The following is a 26,916-nucleotide window of genomic DNA, read 5'->3' as shown; positions in this document are numbered from 1 at the left end:
AGTTTAGAGTCGAGGATTTGAGAGATCTCATACTGTTCTTCACCGTCGACTTCAACTGGAGGTGGTGGAGGTTGGGTACGGTTAGGGATAGTATTGGTCTCCACGGGTTCAAGTTGGGAGACATGGAACACAGGGTGAATGGAGCGGAGGTCCGATGGGAGTTTGAGAGTGAAGGAATGGGATCCTGGCTGAGCAATGATATCGAATGGTCCTAGGAATTTTTCGGCAAATTTCGCAGTAGGGCGAGTAGTTCTGATATGTTTGGAACTGAGGTAGACTTTGTCACCTACTTTAAAGTCAGGGGCCGGGGACCGTCGCTTGTCCGCTTGGAATTTGTAACGGGACTGAGCATAAGTGATTTCATCTCGAAGGAATTGGTGGAGCTCATCGAGGTTAACGATGAAGTCACGGGCCCGAGCGGAGGCGATGTCGCGTTCAGGATGTACGGTGATATTGGGATGATAGCCTTTGTTAGCGAAGAATGGGGAGATCCCGGTGGAAGCGTTGGGAGCGTTGTTGTAAGCAAACTCGGCAATGGGTAGTAAGGTATCCCAATTGTCTTGTTGATAGGAGCAGTAGATGCGGATGTACTGTTCCAGAGTTTGGTTAGCACGTTCAGTTTGTCCGTCGGCCTCCGGGTGATATCCAGAAGTGAAGTGAAGCTCCATATCCAAGGCTTTGGCAAGAGCATGAGTGAACTGGGAGACAAATTCGGAGCCGCGGTCAGAGGTTATATGATTGGGGACGCCATGTTTAGCAAACACATGGTTAATGAATAACCGAGCGAGCTCTTCGGAGTTGATGGTGTCGTGGGTAGGAATGAAAATTGCTTGCTTACTTGCGCGGTCGACTACTACAAGGATAGCAGTGAATCCGTTGGAATCCGGTAGTTGTTCGATGAAATCCATAGAAATGGAATCCCACGGGCGTACTGGGACCGGCAAAGGTTTGAGTAAGCCAAAAGGGCAGTGTCTAGGTGTTTTGTTACATCCACAGGTAGTGCAGGATTTAACGTAGTGGCGAATGTATTCACGCATCTGTGGCCAGGTGTAATTCTGCCGGACGAGTTCGAGAGTCCTATTTTGACCAAAATGCCCTGCCAAGATGTGGTCGTGATTGTTTTGGAGAACGCGAAGACGGAGATCATTGGAGTCCGGGACATAAATGCGACTGTCAAGACGTAGTAGTCCTGATTCATCCACGGACCACCGAGAGGAGTTGGAAGAGGACGATGCGAGTCGGAAGCCTTCGGTGGCAGCGGAATCCAACGGCTGTGCATTCTTGATATCAGAGTGGAGCTTGTCGATGTCCATGATAGCACTAGCGCGTAAGACAGGACCTTCAAGGAATGTGGCGCGGAGTGAAGCGGAGAGTTGTTCTTGAGTGAAAACGGGTTGGAAATTGTGAGGATTGACTTGAGCATATTGACTATCCCCCTCTTTAGGGTAGACGTCCCATCGTCTAGTGAGGGCGTCCGGTTTCCCACCAAGTTTCCCCGGTCGGAACCGAATAACGAGGTTGAATTGGGAGAGGAATTCGGACCAGCGCACTTGACGTCGAGTAAGGACCTTGGTAGTAGAGAAATACTCAAGGTTCTTGTGATCTGTAACGATGTCCACGGCCTCCGCGGAGCCTTCAAGGTAGTGGCGCCAGTATTTGAAAGCTTTGAAGATGGCTAGGAGCTCTTTATCGTGCGTATCGTAGTTGAGTTCAGCACCGTGGAGACTCTGGGACAAGAAGGAGATGGGATGGATCTCACCATCCTCTAGGTAAATGGATAGGATGGCGGCAATAGCGTAGTCGGATGCGTCGGTTTCCACAACGAGTTGACGGTCGGGAAGCCAGTGGGTGAGGATAGGAGCATGAGTAAAAGCCTGCTTCAACTCGTTGAAAGCGGATAGGCATTGTTTGTCGAATTTCCATGGAGTACCTTTGCGAGTGAGTCGTGTTAAGGGCAGGACGATCTCACTGTACTCGTGAATAAAACAGCGGTAGAAATTAGCAAAGCCGAGGAAGGATTGGATATCCTTGACCTTGCGTGGAACCGGCCAGTCAGTGATAGCTTTGACCTTGTCTTCAGACATGCGTAAGCCTTCGGGCGAGAGGATGTAACCAAGATATTCGACGGAGTCCCGATGGAATTCACATTTGGAACCCTTGCAGTAGAGGCCATTAGCCCTGAGTCTGCGAAGGACTTCGCGTACGTGTTTTTGGTGATCCTCGGGATTGTCGGAGTAGATAAGGATGTCATCAAGGTATACGACAACAGATACATCGAGCATATCAGAAAAGATGTCGTTGACGAAGCGCTGGAAAGCCGCGGGAGCGTTAGTGAGTCCAAATGGCATGACACGCCATTCAAAGGAACCGTAGCGGGTCCGAAAAGCGGTTTTCCATTCATCACCCTCGGCTATGCGGACGAGATGATAGGCATGACGAAGGTCTAGCTTGGTGTAGAGACGAGCGGAACGCGCGGAATCGAGGAGGTCGGAAATGAGGGGCAAAGGATAACGGTCTTTTTTAGAGATTTTATTAAGGCCACGATAATCTACACAGAGTCTAAGTTCACCGGTTTTCTTCTTGACAAACAGTACCGGAGCTCCGTGCGGAGAGCGGGAAGGAGTGATGAAACCATTACGGACGTTATCGTCAATAAACTCGCGTAAGGCTTTTAGTTCGGATTCAGAAAGGGAATAGATGGGTCCGAGTGGAGGGGTGGAGCCTTCCTCAATATTGATCTTGAGGTCATAAGGGCGATGCTCAGGGAGCTTTTCAGAAAGGGAATCACTGAATACATCAGCAAATTCATGGTACTCCGGTGGGACATCGGATAAGTTAGCAGGAGCCGCAGAGGTAGACTTGCCACTAACACTAGGCGTAGAAGGCTGCAATGTGAACTGCTGAGCTCCTTCTTCTGCACAAGCTCGGACAAAAGCGGCAGCCGATATAATAGATATCTTGGGGGCGGCCGAAGCGCCAAAGGAAGGAATGGTAGGGTAGGAATAGATAGGTTCATAAGGCGGCGGAGCCCGTCAGGATCTCGATTTTGGGGTGGAAGATGATGATTGGGATGGTTGGATTGGACTGGAAGAGTCCGAGCGGACTGGCACATGTGTGTCGGCAGCCACGGAAGCGCTTGATGAAGAAACAACCGATAATGGTGAACGGAAAGTGATACTGTGCTTTACCCAGTCAATCGACGGATTGTAGCGGGAGAGCCAGTTGTATCCCAGAACGACGTTACAAGATGAATCTAGACGAGTGACGTAGAAGTCAATAGGAAGGATGTCTCCGGAAGGGAAACGGATTGGAAGGGAAATGGATTGGGAGATGTGAGATCCGATGGAGCCGTCGAGAAGCCGAAGTTGGACAGGTGGGATAGATTTGGTAAGGAGGTTGTGATCCTCAACATACTTCGAATCAACAAAGCAGTGGCTAGAGCCAGAATCAACGAGTGCGAGAAAACAAAGGATAGTAGAAATGGGGGAACCGTCGGACTCCGATCCGGAGCCGACTTCAGATGAGAGAGAGACAGTTAGGGAATGATTGGAAAGAGCGGCAGCGTTGAGGGTTACGATCTCCAGTGCACTGTGACAGTCAACGCAACCCTGTCCTAGTGCGGAGGATACAGGGTTGCTCTCTAGTTTTCCGATTCCGACGGAACCGTTTCAATAGAGGCAGTGGACTCGGGAGTAGGGGCAGGAGTAGCTGCGGCTGCATGACCCTGAGCAGAGGCCACGGCTTTGCGCTTGTTGCAATCTTCAGTCTTGTGCTTACCTCCGCAGAACATGCAGAGGTTATTCTTCTGACGGCGGTCCTTTTCTTCCTGAGTAAGACGGCCATCTTTGCCTAGCTTGTCAGCGTAGGGCTTAGGGTTGGAAGAGGAAGAGTTGTTGGGGGAACACGAAGATAATCCCGTGGAGCCCGAATGAGAGGACTTTTGGCTCGCGGAGTTGGAGTTGGGAGACGAAGAGTTAGAACTCTTCGCCTTGTTGCTGTTGCTGGAAGAGGAAGATGGGTTACTGCGATTCTCTCGGGATATTTCGGCTTTCCGAGTCCAGTAGCGAGCGTCGAGCTCTTGAGCGAGATTCCGCATATCACGGAGATTATCGGGTTTCCCGTGGTGGGCCATATCATCCTTGATGCGAGAGCAAAGGCCACGGTAGAAGGCATGACGAAGGGAGTTGTCGCCGTAGCCAATAATGGCAGCATACTGATTGAATTTGACAATATACTTCATGATGCGGTCTCCGTCGCGCATCCGAAGATTTTCAAGCTCATCTTCAGCATCGCCGACAGCGTCGAAGGGGCCGAAGTTGGTGCGGAGTTCTGAAAGGAAAGCAGTATAGGAATATGCCCAAGCAGGGGGGTTGCGGTGATTAGGGTGGAGGATATCCGGTTCGAACCAGTCAAGGGCGACACCGGAAAGGAAGGAGATAGCGTAGTTGACTTTTGCCGTATCCAATCGGAAGGCGTCGGGACAGTCGTTGAAGTTCAACTGGAGGGAGACGATGAAGGCCTTAAGTTTTCAGGAGTCTGAACCATCAAAGGTATCTGGTTCCTTGACCTTGGTGCGTACCGCACGTTGTTGATTGCCATTGACAGCATCGGAGACGCCGCGGAGGACATTCATGAGCTGAATGAGGATCTGGGCGTCGTTATTGGGAGGATTAGGATTGTTACCAGGGTTGTTGTTAGGTCCTCCTCCAGGACCACCGGGACCACTGGGGCCTCTGGGGCCACCAGGATTGGGTGGGCCACCGCCAGGGTTTCCTGATGGGTTTCCGTGGCCATTCATTGGCATGTGAGGGGGGAATTCCTCATCTTCTGAACCTTGATCGTCGTCATCGCGACCTGGGATGTCATCGAACAGAGAGGTAGTTGGCTTCCGCGGAGGGTCGCTTTGATACTCACCCCAGCCATTGGATTCTGATCGCTGGGCTAGGAAGGGGTTAGGCGATCGGTTAGCATCGGATTGGCGAGCAGTGAAGCCACTGTGAAGGTAGGTTTCCCTACAGGATTGTTGGCGAGGGGTGGAATCCGATCCGAAGAGAAGGGGACCCTCTTTTGAAGCAGAGGCAGGGATATCGTCCATGGTGTAGGTTCGGTTGTTGACCGTGGAGTTGCAGCTGGTTTCTGGAGGAACAGTGAAAGTAGAAGACATGGTTAGGAAGAAATTTCGACTCAAGGGTTTGAGTTCGAATATACTGTTAGGATCGTGCCAATAGGATTGCGGCAGTAAGTGCACGTAGCGGAATGCCGCGGGATGCGTCGAACATAGGTGAAGCTATTAGCAACGTCACCCCTGAGCCGAAGCCCTAAGATGGATACGGACGGAAGTCTGCGGAGTGGCAGAGACGAGGTAAAAGGTAAGTCCAACGGATCGGAGTTCCGTGGACTGGAGAACGAGACTTAGACTCAGAGTTAGAGAGAGAGAGATTGGGCTGAACCAAGTTGATATTCGAACTGAGTATCTACAGTGTAATTCTAAGGCTTATATACTAGTTAGGAGTCCGATCTAGTTCCTACTCGGAGTGGTCTACATTCTAGGGTTGTCGGAGGATATATTCTACCGGTCGGTAGCCGATGGGGTCCGATGACATGTTCGCTACCGATGTCGGGCTATTGATAAATTGTAATGGAGAAGTGAAATATAAAAAGGAATATGAAATGGAATATGAAATAGAAACTGGGAATCAGGATCCGTAGGATTCCGGGCTGTGGTTTGTTGGATTGAGTGGAAGTCGGGTTTCCATCGGCATGCTCGTTACAGAGGGGAGCAGAGGCAGCTTGGAAATAATAGTTAGCCTGCCAGATCCAGTAATGTGTGGGTATATAAAGTCACTGGATGGCTGTGTGATTACCAAGCTCATTTGTTTTGCCTTACTAGATATGTTATTCTCATGCTGGTTGGTTGGTTGGCTGGTCGAGAGCTTAAAAAATAAATAGACGTGATGTACTTAATTAAAAATTTCGAGACCCCTTGGTGGTGGTCTCAACTGCAGCCAGAATTTTGCCAGCATGATAAATCAGACATTATACTGGCCATCGATAAGGAAGGATACCCTGATAGAAAGTCCAAGGGTGATTAGGAGTCTCTGCAGTTGCTGGGAATGAATGGGTGGGTCAGTGTCATGGCAGTGTTATGCTTTTGGGCATGGACTTTAAATGGAATGAGTGAGGTTGGATATTGTGAAAAGGCGGCAGCTAAACATGCTTGTGAGGATTGGCATAAGACAGTCGAAAATGTTGACTTTGTTCTGGGACGTCTGTTATAAATAGCTCAAGTATCAATGTCATATGTATCTAGAGTACTCAATAGTAGTTATGTACATATTTATTAGTGATAGTTATGCCAAAAATATGGTTTTTGTGTTTCTTACTCTGCAGGGACAATATTGAGTGCTTCTATTCATAGATGATTAAGTGATACTTTCACTGGTGTTTAATTGTGTTTTATGCCATTTTTCTGATGGAATGAGTGATATTTACATGTATTTGCTTGCAGCCCTGTCCTGTAAATTTTGGCTGTGATTATTATAATCTATTTTTAGAATATGTGATCAGTATCCTACCACAAGCCGACATGCTCCCACCCACCCAAAAAAATGAAATTCATGAAAAAGATAAGAAACAATGGTGTCTATTAAGACCAACAAAAAAGAAAGATGGTTGAAAAATTTCCAAAAATAGACCCACCCTGCCCATCAGGAGTGAGCACATATGATGTAAAATGAGCTGCCCCACTACCCTGAAAAAACTGACCCAAAAAAAGCCAGATTGATTGAACCTATTTTGAGATTTCACCCAAAATGAAATTTTAGCACCCACAATGAGCAGGCAAGCATGTGCTGCCAGTGATGAGCAGTGGAGATGTGGCTGTGCCCCAGTGAGTGCAGGGGAGGGCCATGACCAGCTGTGACAGTCCCCAGAGAGAGTGACAGCATTGACTACTTTATATAGGACTCCAGTCAATTGACCAGGTTTGATATATTCTATTGACTGCTAAGGCTGCTGTGTCTAGTTTTTCATGTTTCCCGTAATGGCAGGTGGCACTTAGTTGGCATTGTTGTTTTTTTGTGTGGTGTTGGCTGTGGGTGCCATCATTGTGGCATTTTGGGGGTTAGAGGTGGTGTTTTTCATTCAGGTGTCTTTCACCTTGCTTCATGTAGTTGTGCTGGACATCATTCCAGTGCTGCTTCTAGTTGGGTTCAGGTTGGTATACTGTACAATTTTGACCAAGTGTTCAGTAACATGTAATGCTCCCAAAAAACAGTTGATACTCATAATTTTCTTTCAATTTTTCCGATTTCTTTTGTATTTTTTTCAACCAAAAATTTCCAAATTTATGAACACTTGGTTGAAATAGTACTGTACCATTTCAATCACTTTGAATGTCACATGTTGCAGAGGCACATTCGTATTCATAAAATAACCCTGTGTCACATATCACAAGAGTCTCATTCGGGAAGGTTTGGTGTCACAAATCCGCAAAAATGCCAAATTAGATGCAAAATGGCTGAAATTTGGTTTTTTCCCTTGCTTGCAACGCTTTTCACACTGTTTATGACCCATTCTGGGGGTTCAATACCTGTAAAATTAGGTCTAAATTGGTCCAAAATAGGAAAAGTATTTGTATTTTGTACGAATGTTTCAGTCACTAGTCATGCATTTGATCATTCAGCATGGTCCAGGTATGTCACATGTCACAAGCCATTCAAAGTGATTGGAATGGTATAGTACAGTAGTAGTTGCAAATATAGCTGAAGTCACTAAAAAAGTGTAAAAATACCACCTTTACTCAATACACACAAGTAGTGATAACCAGAGTAGATTGGCGATCTACTGAGTGTACAAGTGGTGGTGGTAAAAAGACTACCTACACTAACTGCGCAAGAAAGTAAGATATAGTGAATTACAAATATGTCAAGATAAGATAACCATCTGATAAGGGTGAGCGACCTCATAGGGCGATGAGGTCACTCCCCTTACAGCGTGATTCTCACGAACCACGGCATGCAGCAATCGCTGGGATCTTTGGTACTCCAAGTACGAGTACGCATACTTCTCTATGCTGCTAGCTGGATGGTTACTGACGTGCAGGAGGCGTCGTAGGACAGTGCGTGGAGTAAGTCGCGGCCAAAGGCCCACCAGCTGAAGCGTCTCTTCATTGTGAGAAGAACACTGATTGAGCGACCCTTGTATATTCACGAGGGTTGCATCCATAGATTGCCGACAGTCATTGCGGTAGTCTTCCGCCTGCTCAATGGTCCAAACTATAACTGATGGGGGAAGTGGCTCGGAAGATTGACCCCACAACGATTGCCGACTTTGTTGTAAATCATTGGCATACAATCTCTTACATGTATCAGGGCTTTCCTGAAATTCTTCTATGAGTAACCCGAGCTTTGCCGTGTCTGGCGGGAAGCGCCAAGCTTCAGGCACTTGAACAGACCTGAAACTCCGTGTAATGCTCTCGGCTGCAGGCAGGTTCCTTGTGGCGAACACATGAGAGACGGAAATTGTTGAGCATTTGGATTCATGTCTCTGGCTGCAGGGAACGAAGTCATGTCTGGCTACAGTTTCCGTTATGCCAATTCGGAGGGCAGCACTGATGTCGTTTTGCACTATGTCCGTGAACGAAGAGACCACGTTATTGTTGTAGCACATCTTGAAATATGGCCTCGCATCTGCTAAGACCGCGCGAATATTAAACATTGTGTACTCGGCTGTGCGTTGCGTTTCCAATATGGGATTATCGCATGGCCATGTGGCGAGTAGGAACTGTCTTAATGAGTCGCCTTGCGTCCTTTGGAGATTCTGGTATGTGAGAAGCCGTCTGGTGACGAATACCTCAAACGGTTCCTGGTTATCCTGTCTAAGCGTCCAGACTGGACTGTTCTGCAAGGAATGAGCTGCGTCCGAAATGATAGTCTGCATTCTCCTATCCTGAGGTACCGTCCCGGAGGACAGATCTAGCAGCATCGACGACGCCGCTTGTGCCCATGGTTGAGGGATCTGTAAGACTTGCCCATTCTGATTCAACATGACTGAGGCTAGGAGTGAGGGAACCAAGGGCCGCATATCTTTGGCGCAATATGCCAAAGCCGGGAGACTAAACATGAGTTTCCAACGGCACTTGGTGACGAACGTGCGATTTGTGCGGTTTGAGGATAGATAGTACAAGAAAGGAACCCAGTTCCGTCTCAGATATGATTCGCTTAGCCACTGCCTGCTGTACGAGAAGGAGAATTCCAATCCATTGTCGGTGGGCCCAACACTTCCCCATTCGTGCAGCTTCTCCCTGAGAGTGGGAGTGCGGTGAAGTGCGGATGGACCCGCAAATATCATCCGAGATACATTGACAGCGATATTGTCTTCGTGCCGCTCGACATCCCGGGACTAATATACTACATCGCACATCTCCTGGGACAGAGGGGCAAACCCATACTCCTCAGGGTAAAATGCGGCTAGACGGAATGCAGCTCGACGTGATAAATGGTCTACTTCGGGGTCGTTATGATCAGTGTCACCATCGGGTTTCGTTCTAAACATTTCTGTGGCTTGTATGTGCTCCGTGATGGAGTGTACAAGCGTAGAGAATCCATGGTGCTGAGCTAGAGGGGACAAATTGGACCGCCAATAAATATGTTGCATATTTTGCGTTTGATGACACCATGCACGTCGCGGAGACAGAGCGCGAATTTTTTCCAGCAGTACAAGGTCCTCTTTTTGAATGGATTGGAAGGAAAAACAGGCGGCGGACTGGAGTTCGCGAAGGGCTTCTTCAGTACCCGTCTGCAGGGTGAATGGATCCGGAAGGTAGTAGCCACTCAGTGCATGAAGATACACCTGGTATAGTTTCCCGGTCAAGCTCGTTTGACTAACAAGACATCGCATGTCGTTGTCGATCATATACTCGTGGTACGTGACTTTACGAGACGACCCGCGGTCGATGGTGATACTGACGTGATCTTCATGCCCTTCACAATGTACTTCGCCGTAAGGTATGAGGATTCTCTTACATCGAGGAAGCTCGTAATTATCCTTGGAACGCAGAAGAAGGTAATCGCGGAGGCCGAAAAGGGTCCCAGCCGACTGATCAGAGTCAATGATCATCTCAGGAAGGTTCTGGCATTCCAATTCCCCGTTCGTGTTCATGAAAAAAGATAGCTGAAAACGGGGAAGATCAATTTGGAGCTGGTCGGGAGAGTTGGATGGTATTGTGATTATGATAAAGTCGAGGATCTCCAATGCTTTCAGCTGAGATAAGACCATATTGAATGTTGGGCTATGGATGTCGACCATACGCTGGGATGGATTAGTCATCTTTGGCCTCGACCTCAAGCTTGATAACCGCCAGTTCGATGGAGATGTCTTCCAAAAGCTGGAACGCGGCCTAAATTCGATCTCATGCGTCGAGACATCAAACCAATGGATGTAATCTTCAACGAAAGGTTTCGGAAAATCACCATTAAACTTGATGTGAGGTATGAGCTCCAAAACTTGGTCATCCTTTTTAGTGCGAATGACAAGCCGCGTCTCATCCATCCCCAGAAAAACCTAGAGTAAACGATGTCAACTGTATGTCCTTTGATCATAAGTCGGTGCCGACGAACCTGCCATCCTGAAATCAGGGATCGACATGCAAATTCTGTACCAGGCATATCTGCAGGAACAATGTCGAGAATTTTCTGAGATACACGATAATTAGAACTGTCTTTCCGCTTGAGCCGCGTAGAGGACTTACCGAACCAAATATACGCGTATATAACGGATGGGTAGTGATATTACGCGGAAGACGACCCAACGGCTTTCCATTGATGAGAGAGCCCGTCAACAGATTGAGATGCACTCTTTGCGCCTGTTGACCTTCGTCAGCGACAGTGGTCGTGATCATCCAACGCTGAGATTCTGGCTTTTCACCAGGCTGCGGCACCGAATTCCACCGACCACTGGGTCGATATCCTGGCCAGATTGAGCTGATGGCGTCATTCAAGCCATCGCAGGATTGATCAAATTTAGCGGATAAATGAATCTCGATGAAGGTGGCAAAACGTTCATCCCTCCTGTATAGTCGTATGAAATCAGGTGACATGGCATCCAGTTGAGGCGGTGAGTTGTCGGAAATCAGATTGAGCATTCGACCAAGATAGCTATATCACTGCGAGTTGTAAGAAGAGGCTGAAGATGATTGGTGTCAACGTCATAAGTGCTACGACATGTTGCTGCCGACTCGAAAACAAGGCGCTGGAAATCTTGAATTGCGTTTTCTTCCTCAGCACGTTGTAGCCTATCCACAAGCTGGTGCATCCAAGAGAACGTGATATTCCTCGCTCGACGAAGCAGCCGATACGCCGAGTCAAGGATGTCTCCGGGAGGAAGGGCTCCGGATGCTAAGACTCTCCCTGCTAAAAGAACGACTGTCCGCACAGTCGTGCACTCCAACCAATTCGCCTCCACGCTCCCCAATAAATCGTCTAATTCTCGCAGAAGGACTTGGCAGAAATCAGGAGTCTTCAAGTCTTCATGCCAGTCAAGAGAACCATTCTCAGTCATCACACCGATCTACCATGCACTTTGAATCAAAAGCGTGTGTACTGGTTCGCAGCCAAAGGCCAACACTCTAGACCTCAATTCCCGGATGATATTGAGCCACTGTAACCTCGGCCCCGACCGTAAGGTGGCAAATGCCTCATACTCGTGTAGCGTCAGGCCTTGTGCACAATCAGCTTGATTTGCTATCACTTCGTTTGGAGTATGATTGGTACCCCGAACAGCGTATTCTAGGTTATCGTATACGCTACCAGGGGTGATGCGCAGAGTACACATATCCCAGATATTGCATTGCTGGAATGGGTCTTGAACCCAAATATCTCGTTGAGAGTCATGTAGACGATATCTCAATGCATTCGGCTGGCAGACATCAGCTTCGTTACAAGGCAGAGAACGGGACCCACCACTTCTGGTCAAGGGATGTTCAGTTGAAGCCAGAGCCACCCTTCCTGATGTTCTATCGGTATAGCCTTGGAGGGGCACATACTGGGCTAGCGTTATGGGAGAGCGAACACTTTCGGATCTATGGCAGGAACGCGGGAGACAGACATCGTAAAGTATAGCGTATGTCGTCGACTGCCAGTGTACAAACACCGGCGGAGGCCTCAGTTCGAAAAGTACAACCTTCTCCATAAACGAGCCTGCGGCCGGTAGTGGCCACTCGTGTACTTCGGTTCTCATTGACTCTGCCGCTTTATTGGCCTGGCACCTGGGACACTGCCGGTCATCGTGCGTCATGTACCCTCGTCTGTTGCGCCTACCAGTCTGCATCATCACTTCGTTGTGCTGTAATGTTCTTGCTTGGGTTAGGAGCTGCTCCTGCAACTCTTTATTTGCCCTCCACAACCCTCGCACCCTTTCCCTTCCCTGTGAGCGTCCCGTTCTATGCGGGCCTTCAGCCCCGGATATTGACTACCGTCAGGGGAGTCATAATACTTCACGGCGAAGCTATCAGGACCAATATCACTGTCGAAGACGCTTTGTTTGTTGGGGACAGAAGCATGGCGTCCCCGCAAATACTGTTGAATGTGAAGGAGGCGCTCAATAGACCGTGTAAAAGAAGCGGTTGAAAGAGGTCGACGGGAATTTCGGGAGAATAATCACGGAGCAATGGACATTGTGCAACTGCGACTTGATCCATCGCGACCCATAGAGTCATCAGGGTCAAAATCATGATCGACGTGTCCTCAGGATTCGAAGCGTAGGTAACCATGGCTGCCTTTGTGTATTCCTCTATGCAAATAGAGAGCTTTGAGGATGCCGACTCATCGTTGATAGCACCTCTTAGCCATGATTGCAGATACAGCTCCACGTAGAACTCGAAGTCGGCTAGTGCAACCCGACCGTCCACTCGAAATGCTCCAGAAAGACGGTCACGAGAGAAATTAAAGCCTGAGACTTGATCGTTTAGAAGGCGAGTGACGTGCGGCGGGGTAAACAAGAAAGTGGTAGGCGCCTGGTTGCCGTGTTGAAGTATCCGTCTGATATAGGGTAACAGCCGTGGAAGTGACATCGTCGTATCGGCGGCAACATTAAGCCTCCTGGGATCCCAATTCTCTGTCCGCCCTTGGATACTTTAGATATTCCGAAACTTCCCTTCGAGCAACTGGCGCACACGTTTCACGACTTCCCTAACATGCGTGACTACAAAGTTGGGTGCAGAATCCCCAAGTTTGACGCTCCTATGCGAGATCTTGCACGCCATGCAAACGAGACGAACGATGCTCAAATTTGCCGTTATACATTTTTCTGTGATCCGAGCCATCAAGACGCCATGAAGGACTTGTGTTGCGTGTGGTCACCTAGATCTCGCGTTGAGAGAGAGTAACTGGAAGCTGGGGGAACTAACCTGTATATAGACTCGACTGCAAAGCAACGCGCAACACAAGCCATACCGGGGTACGCCGCCAGGGTGGGTGATTTCTACTATCCGAGAGTACATCATCAGAAATCCTCTTCGTGAAACGACGTATTTCCGCTAGACGCGCTCGACCAAGGCCGTTTATGATTCCCGTGAGGAGCTGAGCGATGTAACGGGGATGAGCGACCTGGTTGATGCCGAAGTTGGCTTCGAGGGAATCTTGATCCATGTGCATGAGAAAGGATGCAAGTTCACGACGGAAATCCACATCATGGAAATGTACTGCTGGGAAAGTGATGGCCGGACCTGGAAAAGAACAGACGAGCTTCCCAACAGCTGCCATTACGTGCTCGCTGGGAGCAGCAGCTTCAAAACATTCAAAAATGATTTGGTCGCCTTTCATCCTGAAGATAACACCTGCATTCTGAGCGCGAATGTGAAAGACCAGGACATCTGCTTTCATCGGTAATCGGCACCATCAACGAGAAATGAATCCGTACCTCCTCTTCTCATCTGCGAGAACTGTCGTTCTACTATAGTAGACGTCAAAGACTGCGAAGCCTCGAAATTGTGTAACATCTTTATCATAGGCCCCCAAACATCTGGGTTGGCGTGCATATTTCGGTATTCTTGGGCAGATTCCAATACGACGCAACAGAGCGCGCCGTCGTTTGATTGGGACTGATCATTGCCATGGGGTAGTTGTATAGGTAGAAAGACGTGATTGACGATGTATACGAGCTCCGCCATGGGAGCGATGCAAGACGACTCACTCAGAGAGTGGTCAAGAACAAAGCGAATGGAAAAAGAAACAAAGGACAAACAATTAGAGGGCAACGCGTCAGTTCCCCGCCACGCCACACCGGCAATTTACTTGCCGAACAGCACATCCTCGTAATTTCATTACAGTAGGTACGGCTGGCTGCATGAGACTCAATATAGGCTTGTCCTCCTGCTACTTACTGATGAACAACTCCAGTAACAAAAAGAAAGGGAATCCATATGTGGATCCCGCATTGGTGAATTCTTGGCGCCTGCCAACTAAGCCATCCGATGTGAAGGTTTCTGAAACTTACGAGCCACTGGGAATATACATGATTTACATCTGCCGTTTCTTCTCCATATCTCTATGAATATCTAGTGATGACCCGGTCTCCATGCCTACAATATAGATAGATCAACCTCAATTTAGGACTCTCTTTAATAATGTTCTTACCACCAAATACGTCTGCTGGTGCTATAGTCTCGTCTCGGCCCATGAGAATGTCCAAGTGTAGGTTCGACTGGGGAAGAGCAGGCATATGGGGTGACTAACAACAGGTCAGGAAAGATGTCGTTCACAGGGTTATAGCTTCGTACATCAGCTACGATCTTGCGCTCCATGAGAAGTCGCATGGGTGCATGCAAGCCGTATACGTTTCGTTGCACGGTGAGCTTCAAGTTGTCTTGCGTCTCTTCCCACTGAAGGAGATGAGAATCATCATTAAGCACATAGAATAGAACTCACCGTTTCAAGTCTCCCTTTCAGCCCTCCTTCCGTCTTGACTTCGGCTGCGATAGTACGGGGACCGTACTGCAGAGTGTCATGGAGGCCAAGGGTGCCTGCTGTGGCTTGAACAGAGGCAGATTTGTTGGCGCCTGAAGGTACAATGCGATATGAAGGCTCCTTATCATTAATTCAGCAAGCAAGTGCTTTCGTAGCAAGATCAAAGCCTACCATGACTGTGGTAATGAGAGAAGAGAGAGATGAACGCGTCAGACGCGTGACACAGTCCAGACTCTGTGACATATGTGACAGGACTTTGCCGGGCACTCCATCATACCAGTTGACCAGTGTCTACTAGGTGTTCGCTCCTTTTTCCTTCCTTCCCATATTCTAGCTCCCTTTCCTGCTGCCCCGTTGATTTCTTCTACCTTAACTTTCTGGTTCATATTGGTTTATTGTGGTGTATCTCAACACTCGACAATCGACTCCATCCCCCAACGCCAGAACCTGGATAGAATTGGTCTGGTATTGCCGCGATGGCCACCCGACCTTCAAGATCCTCTAGCATCCCCATACCTAGGAGCGCTGCCTCCACCTCCCCGTCCCGGAATATCGAGTCTATTCTTTCCATTCCTTTTGCCGTATCAAGCAGATCGCACCCATATCCGTCCCAGGCTCATGCAACTCGAGCCAGCGTAGATGTCCACAGAAGCAGTGGAGCACCTGGAGTAAGGGGCGCCAGCAGTGCTGCGAGCACTTCTCCTGTCAGGTCTACTGCGCGTTCCTACCCACATTCTCTCGGTTTACCGTCGAGAAGTGCACCCCGATCGAATGGCTTTGAACCACGAGTTATACGTGCTGACTCCTCGCGGAATATTGACCCTGCATGCTTGCCATCTTCTCCATCGTCTACACGCACTCGCAGACCCAGTGGAACAGGCAGAGCGCCAAGCGCCCAGCGACATTTAGGTGCAAGTGTCGCACAGGCAGTCCCTACTGTTCCTGCGTCATTTCCTCGACCAGCATATCTTGAATATGCTGCCCTTAGTCACCTTCTTCAAACCGAGTCTCCAACGCTTCTCCCCCCTTCCCGCAAAGAATCGAGTAACGACCGGCCTTATTCCGGAGCAGTTTCGCCATCTACGGACAGTGACGATGATAGTACCGCAAGTCCTCCTCCGCGTGAGAATCCAACTGCTTCCCTTCCTGCTGTAGATCAAGTACTCCGCTTGCCTACTCGCTGGAGTGAGGAAGTACGGCATCAGTCGTTAAATGTGTCCGCGGATGGTCGCGAGTTATCGTACCAAGGTTCATTTGATTAATTGTGCTTCTCAAATTTTATTCAATGTACACTACCAGGGTCAAGCTGTAATGGGGATAGAGACACTGCTCATGCTGCCGCAGCTCGTACCGACCACCCTATCCCACGGGCCTGCGGAATCTACTACTATGAAGTTTACGTCGGTAGCAAAGAACAAAAGGCGTGAGTTAACAATCAATTTCTATTCATTCCACGAAACTGACATCACATGGAATGGCAGGCACATAAGCATTGGGTACGAATTCTCATCACGTACGCGACGACTGCTCATGCTTCATTGATATTCCCCTAGATTTACTGGGCGTGATGTCAAGCTGTCTAGACTCCCGGGCTGGGAAACCAATTCGTGGGGTTACCACGGGGATGATGGCTGCTCTTTCGCAACAGAAAGGAACGGTACGGCTTACGGCCCTACCTATGGCTGTTCGTACTTTCTTTGTTTCTCAGAAGATACAACCATATTGAATGGCCTACAGTAGGTGACGTCATAGGTTGCGGAATTGATTTCACCACAGATCGAGCCTTCTTCACTAAAAATGGGACACTGATCGGTACGGAGGCAAATATTTCGTAGCAACAAAGCTTATGCTTTTACTTTCTGCTCCCAGGACCAGTCTTCGAAAATGTCGGGAAAAACCTAGACCTTTTCCCTTCTGTTGGTTTACAACACTCGAACGAGATGATACGAGCCAATTTCGGACATGAGCCGTTCAAATTCGATATCGAGTATCACGTGCAACAGCAACGAAATCAGTCGTGGGCTAATATACTCACCACGCCTCTGGATCTCTGTCTCTTCGATGAAAACCGTAGAACTCCCCCCTCCGAGGCTATGAATGGAGCGCTTGCGTCGCGCGAAGAGTCGGCGCCGCTCCTGGAAGATGAGTCAAAGACTTCCATCAACAAACTGGTTATAGGCTATCTAGTTCACCATGGATACACGCGAACTGCAAATGCTCTTCAAAGGCAACAGGATAAACTCAGCGAGCATGCTGGGATCGCTCCCGACGATGACGTCAATATGGACACTGATGTCCCACCGCGGCCAAGTTACGAAGGCGGTGTCGAGTCTCGTACTCGTATAGTAAACTCGGTAATGTCTGATGATATCGCTGCCGCTCTTTCAGAGACGCAGAAATGCCATCCATCGGTATTGGAAGCGGAGGAGGGCCTAATGTTGTTCAAGCTGCGCTGTCGCCAATTTATCAAGCTATTCTTAGAGGCTGAAGAGATGAAAAAGGCAATGAACCCAAAATCGCACGCCCTTCCGGATGTTAATGACAGTGACTCAGAGATGATGGATGGAATGGATCTTGGCGACGACATGAGTATGGATATCGACGATGGTTTTAGTAATGGGGTCTCGATTACGGCGGCAGATAAGTCTGTGGCTCGGCGTGAAAAGTTACTCAAGGAGGCGATCGCATACGGCCAATCCTTACTGACAGACTACAAATCGGATGAACGACCAGAAGTCCAAGGGATAATCAAGAAGACTTTTGGGATCGTTGCATGGCATGACCCTTTGGCGGCCGGTGGCACGGCGGCGGAAGTTGTTGGGACTGAAGCTAAGATTGCACTCGCGAATGAGCTCAACCAAGCTATCCTGAGTAAGTTCTTCCCGCCTTTGGTCGACCTAATGCTGAGAGTACTATAGAGTCGCAAGGACGGCCTCCCCATCCAACACTGGAGACATTGTATCGCCGCACAGCTGTCTGTATTCAGCAGCTGGCACTCATGGGCGTGAGCGCAGCTCCGTTTATTGACATGAAGCGCGAGTTCATCGACATCTGAGGACGGGCTGCTAGTGTCCTCTATGTTATGAGCTGCCTTCTATCCCATCTCACGCTTTGCTCTATGATCTTATTTAGTGGCATCTCTGTAAAATTACGTGTGTTAACTAGTGTACAGTGTATGGATTTCGGTCAAGGAATGTCCTCTCCCTTCTCATGTTTTATTGAAAGTCATCAAACACCATATTGTGACGAGTTTATCCTTGGCACCTCCAATGAGCCACCTAGATCGCTCTTCTGTTTCCTGTTTACTCATGCCGTCCTCGTCTTCATCTACATCGGCCTGATGCGAGGATAGCGTTCGTGCAAAGGCAACAGCCTGGCATCCATTTTTGTGATATTTCAGAGTTCCTAGCGGTTTAAATGCTTTCGTGGAATAGAGGCGAATTCTGTCGAAACCGTAAGAACGAAAAGGTGGCGGAGAGGAGGATGCCATACCGTCCGTCCCATCCACCTACAGCACAAACTCTGCCATCGTCACGAATCGCGACTGCCCCGTTTCCCGGGTGATTTGTTCGATGCGTCTCAGCTACAAATGACTTTTTATGCCGTTAAGGTAGGCAGGCTTTCATTCACTGAGCGACATACTGACAAGTCGTATCGACCAATCAGATGATCTGCGGACACCGTTAACGCCATAGAATTATCTTGTGTTACGCCCATCGCCATTACTGTTGAGTATTAGAGAAGTTCACAGAGGAAATGAAAGCACACATACTAGCCTCAGCATGTAGCTTCACCTTCCACAACACTTTCCATCCCATCCCTTCAACGGACGTTGTCCTATCAGACTTGACAAATTCTCGCAATGTCACATTTCCGCTCTCATACGCTATGAGTATTCGGAGAGCGCCATCGTGCTCAAATAGATGAAGAGACATTATGATACCTTTATATAAATGAGTAGGGCAGGAGTAAATGCTAGAAACTCTACTTACCGGTCGCCTGATTCCCGCGCCCGTCCGTAGAAAGGATAGGACCATTGCTTTCTTGCTTCCCTATCGCAGCGTGGACTCGATTACAAGATGGCAGAGACCAAACATCGGCCTGGGAAGCTGTAAGAATACGTTCCAGGGGAATAGAGCTACTGTTGCAGTACCTCTGAAGATTCGACTAAATTTGGGAGTGCAATAAGGGCCTCGTTAGATTGATCCTTGGACGATGAGCCTGTCGTGCTGTCGTTCGGCGGCAAAGGCATTAAGGAAAACCTGCAATAGTTCAAGGCATTCACATCCATCGAGTATCGGAGAAGGGGAACAAGCGATTCAGACAGAGCAGCGGATCCTCCGATGCCTGGCAGCTCCTCGACACGACGCCATACGTGAAGCTTATTGTCTCGACCTTGTCTGCATCCCTTGGTGTAAATTATGCCTCCAGTGAGACCGAAAGTGACGTACGTGATAATGTTGGCTCCCCACTCCTGTATGCCGAGTAATCCGTCGCTGTGGGCCTTCCAAGAGGATATAGGACGCAATGTACGCGTTGACGTCGATACAACGAATCCGGAACCGTCTCCAGAGTAGATTCGCTCGTTGTCCAGGGAGATGAAGAGGGTCGTCACGCCAGTAGAATGGGACCGAAGGATATGGCGGGGTGGTGGTGGTGGCTCGGACATTTTTGTCGATTATCCTGATTTCATTTATGTAAATCACTTTGCTTGGTCAATAACTTTCACCGTCAGTCTCGATATTCCAGTTCTACCCTTGACGAATAATGCTATACTGATAACAGCGCTGGACTAGTATGTGCAATTGATTTTTACACTAATTTTCTCACTAAGAGTGAATTCAGGTACTCGAAGGTACGCGTGCAAGGCCAGCTGTTGACATGAACGTCCTTGGCGCGTGGAGATTGAAGATTGTCCCTTGAAGCTTGACCGGTGACCGGTGACCCCTTGACGGTTATCACCAGAATAAAGATACAAAGCTCGATTTCCAAGTCGGCGGTTATCATCATTCATGATTCCCAGCCATATCAACTGTGATTCCTGTTCTCAGGCCATCTTACCATCCAAGCCACGGGTCCACTGCCTCACTTGTACCGACTACGATTTATGTGCTGATTGCGCTCTCAGCGAACGGTTCACTGGTCAACACGATTCATCACATCGTACTCAGATATACCAGCTCAGTGGAGGAGGCGACTTACCGCCTTCGTTGTCAGATACTGTATCCTTGACCTATACTAGTCCTGTTCATCAGTCTCCAACTCCCAGCAGTCCTCCACCTCTCCCGCCGCGTCGCCAATCATCAGGCCCGCCGCCCCCCTTGCCACCGAGGTCCAACTCTGGCAGCAGTGCATCAGGGCGTCCGACTCCTAGCACGGTCCCGCCGTCTCCACATATTCCTCCTACCAACCCACCGAACGGCTCCGCTGATCGTAGCGAGATGCTAACCTGGAGCCCGTTGTTCGATGATTACATGGATGTCACCACCGTCGGTGATCTATTCTTCAACGCGATCTTCACATATCTAGACCCATCGTATACTGGGTATCTCACGCCAGAAGTATACTCGCGTTTCTTGGATGACCAAGGGTACCTACTTCATGAGAACGTCTGCAAGTATTTTTCTTTTTCTTCAATACACCAAATTAACGCTCATGCACCATAGGGAAATCAAACCTCGTCCCAGATGCCATGTACGGCGGTTCCAAGGAGAACATGGCGGATAAGGCACTGAGAAACGCCTATGATCTCTTTTCTATCGAGCATATCCTCAAGCATAGACACAATCCGTCGGGATCTACAACACCTTCTATAACAACCCAACTACAGGGTCTATTTGGAAACGCGTTCAACCCAGCGATGATGCATTCCGTTCCCCTCCAGTCCTCTAATTCTCAGATGCCCCTCCTTACACGGAAGGGATTCATCGACATAACAACCGTCGAGGTCCTCTCTGATCCATCGAGAGCTTGGGGGAATCTCTCGCGCCTGTTGAGAGCGTATCAGCTGGAGCCGTTCCGGGGATGGGGGGACATGCCGCGGAACGTATTGCCAGAAGCTGCTGACGAAAGAATGCTCCAGCGTGTACGAGGTGTTTCGAGCTTTGCAAAGATGAGGGGAGAGCAGCAGTTGGCATCTACGATGGCTGAAATGGAGTTGCGACGTCAAGGAAGGGAGAACGCCCTTGATCTCATTAGCGATACGCGGTACAAGTATGTATACAGGTAGGTATGTATTATGTGGGGTGTAATTTGTGTCTGTAGTATAGTGTATACAGTATTGCTCGACTTCCAAACCATTCTCGCCAGTAGCCTCGCTTTAATGTCCCACTAGATATACAGCATTGTGAATCCAAATTGTTTACTATTGCCATACATTAGTAGCGAGCGTATAAAGCTGTAGTCTGCTATTCACCGTTGTGAGAATTGAAGTTGATCATTAGATGAGGAAGGAGACCGGTTGTTCATCTGGTGTTGACTGCGAAGGAATATTCTCAGGATGGGCTGATAAGACTCAGGACAACGAGACATTGGGGTGCCCGTACAAACACGACCCTACACGACCGTAAAAATCGAATTCCAAACCGTCGACGGTGACCGTGGGAATATTAGGTAACGACCCACTGTCGCGCCGGTCTGTCCTGCTTTGGAACGTCTCTCCCTTCAGGCCTCTATCGGTACTCGTTTTGCCTCCTTGCCCTCATCTGCACCGTTTCTCTACGTGTAAAAGGCCTATTTTATGTCTTCTCGTCTCAATGGTTACTCGGACGCCAGTTCAAAACGTAATGCTCGAGGAACCGTGGATAATCGAACCGAGAATACAGCAGCAGGACCTAGCAGACTAGAAATTGTTCACAAAGCATTGTTGGCACCGTTCAGCCATAGAAAGACGGATTCGTCTAAAATACTATCAGACTGTATGTGTCTCATTGTTCCCTGTCCTATACAGTCCGACCGGATGATCTCGTGCCCGACCGTGCCGTGAGTAGAAAACTGATTTTTGACTTTTCTCTAGTAGCGCCTGTGATCATGAATCCACGACTATTAAATGCATCTACGGTAAATTCAAGGCAGCGTTCCACTGTAGGGAATTCAACCATTGGACGGTCTCGTATGGATTTTGCTACGCTAGGGCGCGCTCCACTTCGACTAGGAATGGGCTCTCGACGCATAACTTCACGCGATCTTGAGATTGTAGAGGCCACTGAGGAACTCCTCCTATCTGAAGTACCCGAGCCGGAAGGTGTAGCCTCGAACGTCAGTCTCCTTCGTGGTTTCAATGCGACCATACCTAGCGCAGAGCAAAGTCGGACACGACGAAAGCAAATGCGGAGTGTTGATGCACCGCATCTTGGGCTCAAGAAGTTAGGCATGCATGCCCGAGGAATGCTCGCCGATGACGACGACAGCCATAGCCTTACCAGCGAAGATGACGTCGTAATGGTTCCACGCGCTGACGCCATCCGAAAGACGAAGAGGAGAAAGGGCAGAGAAAGTCTAAGTGCGTCGAAAATACTGGGCAAGGAGGAATTGTCGCGGCAGAAGAAGGAGATCCTGCGGGATAAAGAGAACATCAATATTCGAAGAGTATGTCTAAGCTTTTATCTCGTTCCTGTCCTTTTGCACTCAACCTTTTCTCCCAGAGTTTGATTAATGGAGAAATAGCAGAGATCACAAACAAAATACAGGCATTGGATAACATTCGAAATAAACTTGAGCAGGATCTCCTAAAATTGCACGAGGATGAGTTGGAGCTGGACGATGAACGTAAGTCTTGTCGCAGACCACTTCCCAGTTCTAAATAATGGCATCGCAGTCGTGGGTGTTCGGGAACGACTTGAATTTGAGCAAGAGTCAAGTCGAACTCCGAAACAGAATTCTCAACCCATACATCTTCCCCAGAGTTCACGGCGACGAAAAGGACCTGCCTTCCTACCTTCGGAACACGACGAGCTCCCACCAGGCGTGGCATTCATGGCAAGTGACTTCATTGCTTCCGTGTTCTCTTCTGAATTTTTTTGTAGACTCTGGAATCACATAGGACGCCAATAACGGCTCTAGACTTTTCTGAGCCATACGGCACCCTTGTTAGCGCGTCCCAAGATGACGCCCAACCATTAGTCTGGGACCTTTTCTCCGGGACAGAGATTGGTCGTTTACGAGGTCACACTGGAGCAGTGAAGTGCCTACAGGTGGAAGATCATGTCTGTTTATCCGGAAGTGAAGACAGTACAGTACGACTTTGGGACTTGCGAAGAGTAGAGAGTGATGATACGGATGGGTGGGGAGACGAGGGTGAGATCGTCAGTCTTAGCGACATTACCGAGGAAAGCGAGAATGGCGACGAGCCTCTGCCAAGACCGAATGGAATTCGGAACGGTAGAGAACCCTCGGAGCGGTGGAATGATCCATGCGCCAGAGTACTGGAAGGCCACACCAAGGCCGTAACTACTCTGTACTTTGAGGATAACTGCTTGGTATGGCTAATCAACACTATTGAAACAACGTTGATTAATTTATCTTGCGTAGGTAACAGGTGCTTCGGATAAGACACTTCGACAATGGGATCTAACGACGGGACAATGTGTTATGACTATGGATATCTTATGGGCGATGTCCCACTCAGCGACATCAGTCCCTGGGTCATTACCAAATGGCCTGTTCTCTGGCGCCGCTGCATCGATCGGCTCTTTTGCGGTCCCAACACCCCCATTCTCAGATGGAAGCTGGGAGATGTACGAAGATTTCGTTGGTGGTGTACAGTTTTGGGGTTACGGTCTGGTTAGCGGCAGTGGGGATGGCGCGGTCCGAATGTGGGACAGTACGTCGTCTATCTCCACGTCTCTTCTCATTAATGACTTGGCGAACTCTCAAAGTGCGAACTGGACAAGCCCATCGAACACTCTTAGGTCATACCGGACCAGTAACGTCTATCCAATTTGACGAGATACATATTGCGAGTGGAAGTCTGGATAAGTCTATTCGGGTAAATCCGTCTTCTTTCGTCCGCTCTGTGGTTGATTAATGTCGTAGATATGGGATCTTCGAACTGGAGGCGTATTTGAGACACTGAAATATGACCACGCTGTCACCGCCTTACAGTTTGACACTCGAAAATTGGTTGCTGCAGCTGGTGAAAATGGCATAAAGGTACGATCATTCGTAAAGGACGTTCTTAAAGACCGACGTGTTTTGTGTATTTGTAGGTCTACAACAGAACGAGCATGCAACAGTCAACGCTAAGTACCAACGGACACACCCACCCAGTACAACGGCTAAGGTACATGGACCGATACCTTGTCTCCGGGGGTCGCGATTCCACGGTCAAGATTTGGTCACTATAGCACGACAATAATTATGCGCATAAAAGTTATTTGGTTTATACTGGTCTGGTTGGCATATACACATGGACATCCACAAACCAATATCCCCTGCACATCAAATGTATTTATACGCAATACAGTACATAGACTAACCTCTTTCAGTGCATGTACTGTTGAGAGCAAGTACTCTCACGCGTCTCACGTTACGGATCCGGAAGAAGGCCACACAGCTTCGCTTTGCCAAGCTCATTGGTTCGTCGCAACGATCAACACCCCGATTGATGTGGCACATCTGATATGGGACCCTGTAATATGAGTGCTGGGATCTACAGCCCCCGTGCCTTATGGTTCCGGGGAGTCTACGCCGCTCCTCGAACAAGGAGATGATGGCCTGAAAAAGCGTGTTTGCAGCTTGCTTGTCTTCCTACACCGGTGCCAGCACTAGGGCATCGATGGGTCTCTCTGTTCTCTCCTTGGTCCTCGTCTTCCAATTCTTCCACGCTTATGCTGCCGTGAATGTTTCCTGGTCTACCACTGCCTCGGATTCGTCAAGAAATGTGGTACAGGCAAATTTCCTGGGAGTGAGTTTCGAGCTCAGCTTCATGGATCAATATTGTGAGCCCGCTCTTATCCTACTGCTCTCGGTACTGACCAGTCTTAGTTGGCAATGACACGTCTACAATTCCACAAACAATGTTGAACTATCTTTCTGAAATACGCACCCGTACAGGGTCCAATCCCGTCCGGCTCCGGATAGGTGGTAATTCAGCGGATAGCTCAACATATTTACAAAACCAGACTTCGCCAATGCTCAAGCTCACTGATCCGAATGCGAACTACAACAACCAGCCTGTGGATTATGGTCCTATGCTATGGCAGGTATTACAAAATGTGTCGGGCTCAGTCGGAGGAACAGAGTACCTCATCGGTATATCTCTCAGCGACCCTAATAACACCGGATCCAAAATCGCCGGAGACGCGAAGGAGATCTTGGGTGATAATTTGGATTCGATCCTCGTAGGGAACGTCAGTCGTCTGAACCCTACTTCCCTCGTCATTTCTCTCGTATCTCAATTTGACTTCACAGGAACCAGATTTGTATACTTCACATGGTGATAGACCCTGGTTACAAAATTACACGGTCCAGGACTACATCGGGGTGCGTTTGATTTTGACATGCGTCTTGGCGTCGTGTGAGCGATTTATTGTAGGAGTTCTCGGGAGTCTCGAATCACCTGAATAATACCTCTGCGGGCGACATTCTGAACACTCAAATATGTGCTGGTCCGACGATATGCTGTCAGTGGGTACGTCGGTCCCGTTTTTAGATTGATCTATCTCACGAATATCTTAGGATTTGGCGACTCTGCTACAGCAGGGCTACTTGGCAACGTTTAGTAACATACTTAAATACATCACGTCAGTCAACTCTACCACAGAAGAAGGCTTTCTGATTTACTCATGCCTTTCATTTAGTCTACAACACTATCCTCAGAATAACTGCTTTGGCTCTTATCAGTATGGGCTACCGTATTATCTGCAACATTCCAACAGTACGTGTCCGACCCCCACTTTATCTGAACTTGGAATAAATCTTTGTCTCCCAGCGGTGGGTCTGGCCAGCTGGCAGCAGTATGGTATTGATATTGTGGCTTCAAATACGACTGCTAGTCATCCTCGGCTGGTCATGTCCGAGTTTAACTCGGCCTCGTGTGGTGGGATCGCCAACATCTCAGATACCTTTGCCGTTGGATCGCTATGGACGGTCGACTATGCTTTGCAAATGGCTGCAGTCGGGTATTCCGCTGCATACATCCATACAAGAGAAAAAGGCATATTTTACAACCTGATAGACCCTCCCAACACCACGGTACCCGGTGATACATGGACGACGAATCCACCCTTCTACGCCGTACTCGCCGTACCAGAAATATTGCAAGCCAGCAACGGCAGTATCGTCGTTGACCTCAACTTGGAAGGATCAATGACTGGCAATACTACCGTCGCCGGGTATGCCGTTTACGATGCCGGGAGCCTTTCGGCATCAAAATTGGTCCTTTTCAACTATGATAGCTCGTCCGTGGAATTCTCCCTGGGAAATTCGGTGTCTGGCCAGCCATCTATCAAGTATTTGGCATCGTCGAATATTGTGGAAAAGCGGAACATCGCTTGGGGTGAGCAGTCGTTTGTGGGTACCAGCGATGGGAAGCCTGTCAATGTAACGCGTGATACCAGCGGGTTCAGTTGGCTTCCCCTCAGTGGTAATTTGGACTGCTCGGGAAATTGCACGATAGAAGTACCTGGTCCTAGCCTAGCAGTGGTATACTTATCCCAGTCTCAGGCTGAGTCGAATTCAGCTCTACGTACGGCGCTTCCTGGGTCTCTTGTTGTTGGTTTTGCCCTTATTTTTGGATTCTTTACTTAACCTATAGCTTGTCTCATTATATTGTAGATGGACTTATTTAATTTATTTAATATGAACTTCATCTGAATCTTAGGGACGCGATATTTATGTACAGCTACGAGTTCCGCGAGTATGTAATAAAGCCAGGCTTCAGGTTGAGACGCGATACTAATAGAACGCGGCCCTGCATTTCACGTGATGTTTGAGGACGCGAAGGACAATTTGA

General features: G+C 48.7%; 8 protein-coding genes across 8 annotated transcripts; 4 read left to right on the top strand and 4 right to left on the bottom strand.

Moving 5' to 3' along the window:
- Positions 1-7,658: 7,658 nt before the first annotated feature.
- On the bottom strand, positions 7,659-9,351 carry EV420DRAFT_1715934 (uncharacterized protein; the record flags this gene model as incomplete). The annotated part of the gene is made up of 1 exon (XM_060479692.1): positions 7,659-9,351. One exon carries the CDS (start codon positions 9,349-9,351, stop codon positions 7,927-7,929), a length of 1,425 nt encoding a protein of 474 aa, XP_060325789.1. The 3' UTR covers positions 7,659-7,926.
- Positions 9,352-9,402: 51 nt separating this feature from the next.
- On the bottom strand, positions 9,403-14,167 carry EV420DRAFT_1715929 (uncharacterized protein; the record flags this gene model as incomplete). The annotated part of the gene is made up of 9 exons (XM_060479691.1): positions 9,403-10,563; positions 10,620-10,694; positions 10,751-11,156; positions 11,237-11,568; positions 11,626-12,468; positions 12,524-13,122; positions 13,174-13,338; positions 13,406-13,870; positions 13,918-14,167. The coding sequence occupies 9 exons, from the start codon at positions 14,165-14,167 to the stop codon at positions 9,403-9,405; spliced, it is 4,296 nt and encodes a 1,431-aa protein (XP_060325788.1).
- Positions 14,168-14,516: 349 nt separating this feature from the next.
- On the bottom strand, positions 14,517-15,206 carry EV420DRAFT_1648116 (proteasome maturation factor UMP1-domain-containing protein; the record flags this gene model as incomplete). Its single annotated transcript, XM_060478116.1, has 5 exons — positions 14,517-14,578; positions 14,634-14,727; positions 14,777-14,878; positions 14,925-15,083; positions 15,135-15,206. The coding sequence occupies 5 exons, from the start codon at positions 15,204-15,206 to the stop codon at positions 14,517-14,519; spliced, it is 489 nt and encodes a 162-aa protein (XP_060325787.1).
- A 23-nt stretch (positions 15,207-15,229) lies between these two features.
- EV420DRAFT_1570619 (SPRY-domain-containing protein) lies at positions 15,230-18,170 on the top strand. The gene is made up of 7 exons (XM_060474275.1): positions 15,230-16,211; positions 16,263-16,386; positions 16,445-16,459; positions 16,517-16,647; positions 16,701-16,775; positions 16,833-17,834; positions 17,882-18,170. Exons 1-7 carry the CDS (start codon positions 15,440-15,442, stop codon positions 18,016-18,018), a joined length of 2,256 nt encoding a protein of 751 aa, XP_060325786.1. The 5' UTR covers positions 15,230-15,439; the 3' UTR covers positions 18,019-18,170.
- A 1-nt stretch (position 18,171) lies between these two features.
- Positions 18,172-19,632, bottom strand: EV420DRAFT_1276656 (WD-40 repeat-containing protein; the record flags this gene model as incomplete). The annotated part of the gene is made up of 7 exons (XM_060467972.1): positions 18,172-18,406; positions 18,456-18,556; positions 18,594-18,688; positions 18,736-18,906; positions 18,956-19,064; positions 19,117-19,363; positions 19,415-19,632. 7 exons carry the CDS (start codon positions 19,630-19,632, stop codon positions 18,172-18,174), a joined length of 1,176 nt encoding a protein of 391 aa, XP_060325785.1.
- A 22-nt stretch (positions 19,633-19,654) lies between these two features.
- On the top strand, positions 19,655-21,512 carry EV420DRAFT_1570613 (uncharacterized protein). The gene is made up of 4 exons (XM_060474274.1): positions 19,655-19,758; positions 19,809-20,576; positions 20,630-21,327; positions 21,379-21,512. The coding sequence occupies exons 2-3, from the start codon at positions 19,976-19,978 to the stop codon at positions 21,190-21,192; spliced, it is 1,164 nt and encodes a 387-aa protein (XP_060325784.1). The 5' UTR covers positions 19,655-19,758; positions 19,809-19,975; the 3' UTR covers positions 21,193-21,327; positions 21,379-21,512.
- Positions 21,513-21,629: 117 nt separating this feature from the next.
- EV420DRAFT_1570612 (WD40-repeat-containing domain protein) lies at positions 21,630-24,467 on the top strand. The gene is made up of 9 exons (XM_060474273.1): positions 21,630-21,880; positions 21,979-22,550; positions 22,607-22,730; positions 22,780-22,940; positions 22,988-23,440; positions 23,493-23,784; positions 23,840-23,949; positions 23,997-24,113; positions 24,170-24,467. The coding sequence occupies exons 1-9, from the start codon at positions 21,703-21,705 to the stop codon at positions 24,305-24,307; spliced, it is 2,145 nt and encodes a 714-aa protein (XP_060325783.1). The 5' UTR covers positions 21,630-21,702; the 3' UTR covers positions 24,308-24,467.
- Positions 24,468-26,888, top strand: EV420DRAFT_1570610 (glycoside hydrolase family 79 protein). The gene is made up of 7 exons (XM_060474272.1): positions 24,468-24,901; positions 24,948-25,312; positions 25,374-25,445; positions 25,498-25,593; positions 25,641-25,705; positions 25,763-25,839; positions 25,894-26,888. Exons 1-7 carry the CDS (start codon positions 24,739-24,741, stop codon positions 26,709-26,711), a joined length of 1,656 nt encoding a protein of 551 aa, XP_060325782.1. The 5' UTR covers positions 24,468-24,738; the 3' UTR covers positions 26,712-26,888.
- The last annotated feature ends 28 nt before the right edge of the window (positions 26,889-26,916 follow it).

The sequence above is a fragment of the Desarmillaria tabescens genome (genome assembly GCF_030435595.1).
Source record: "Desarmillaria tabescens strain CCBAS 213 chromosome Unknown EV420scaffold_47, whole genome shotgun sequence".
Lineage (NCBI taxonomy): Eukaryota > Fungi > Basidiomycota > Agaricomycetes > Agaricales > Physalacriaceae > Desarmillaria > Desarmillaria tabescens.
This window is presented reverse-complemented; position numbering and strand designations above follow the sequence as displayed.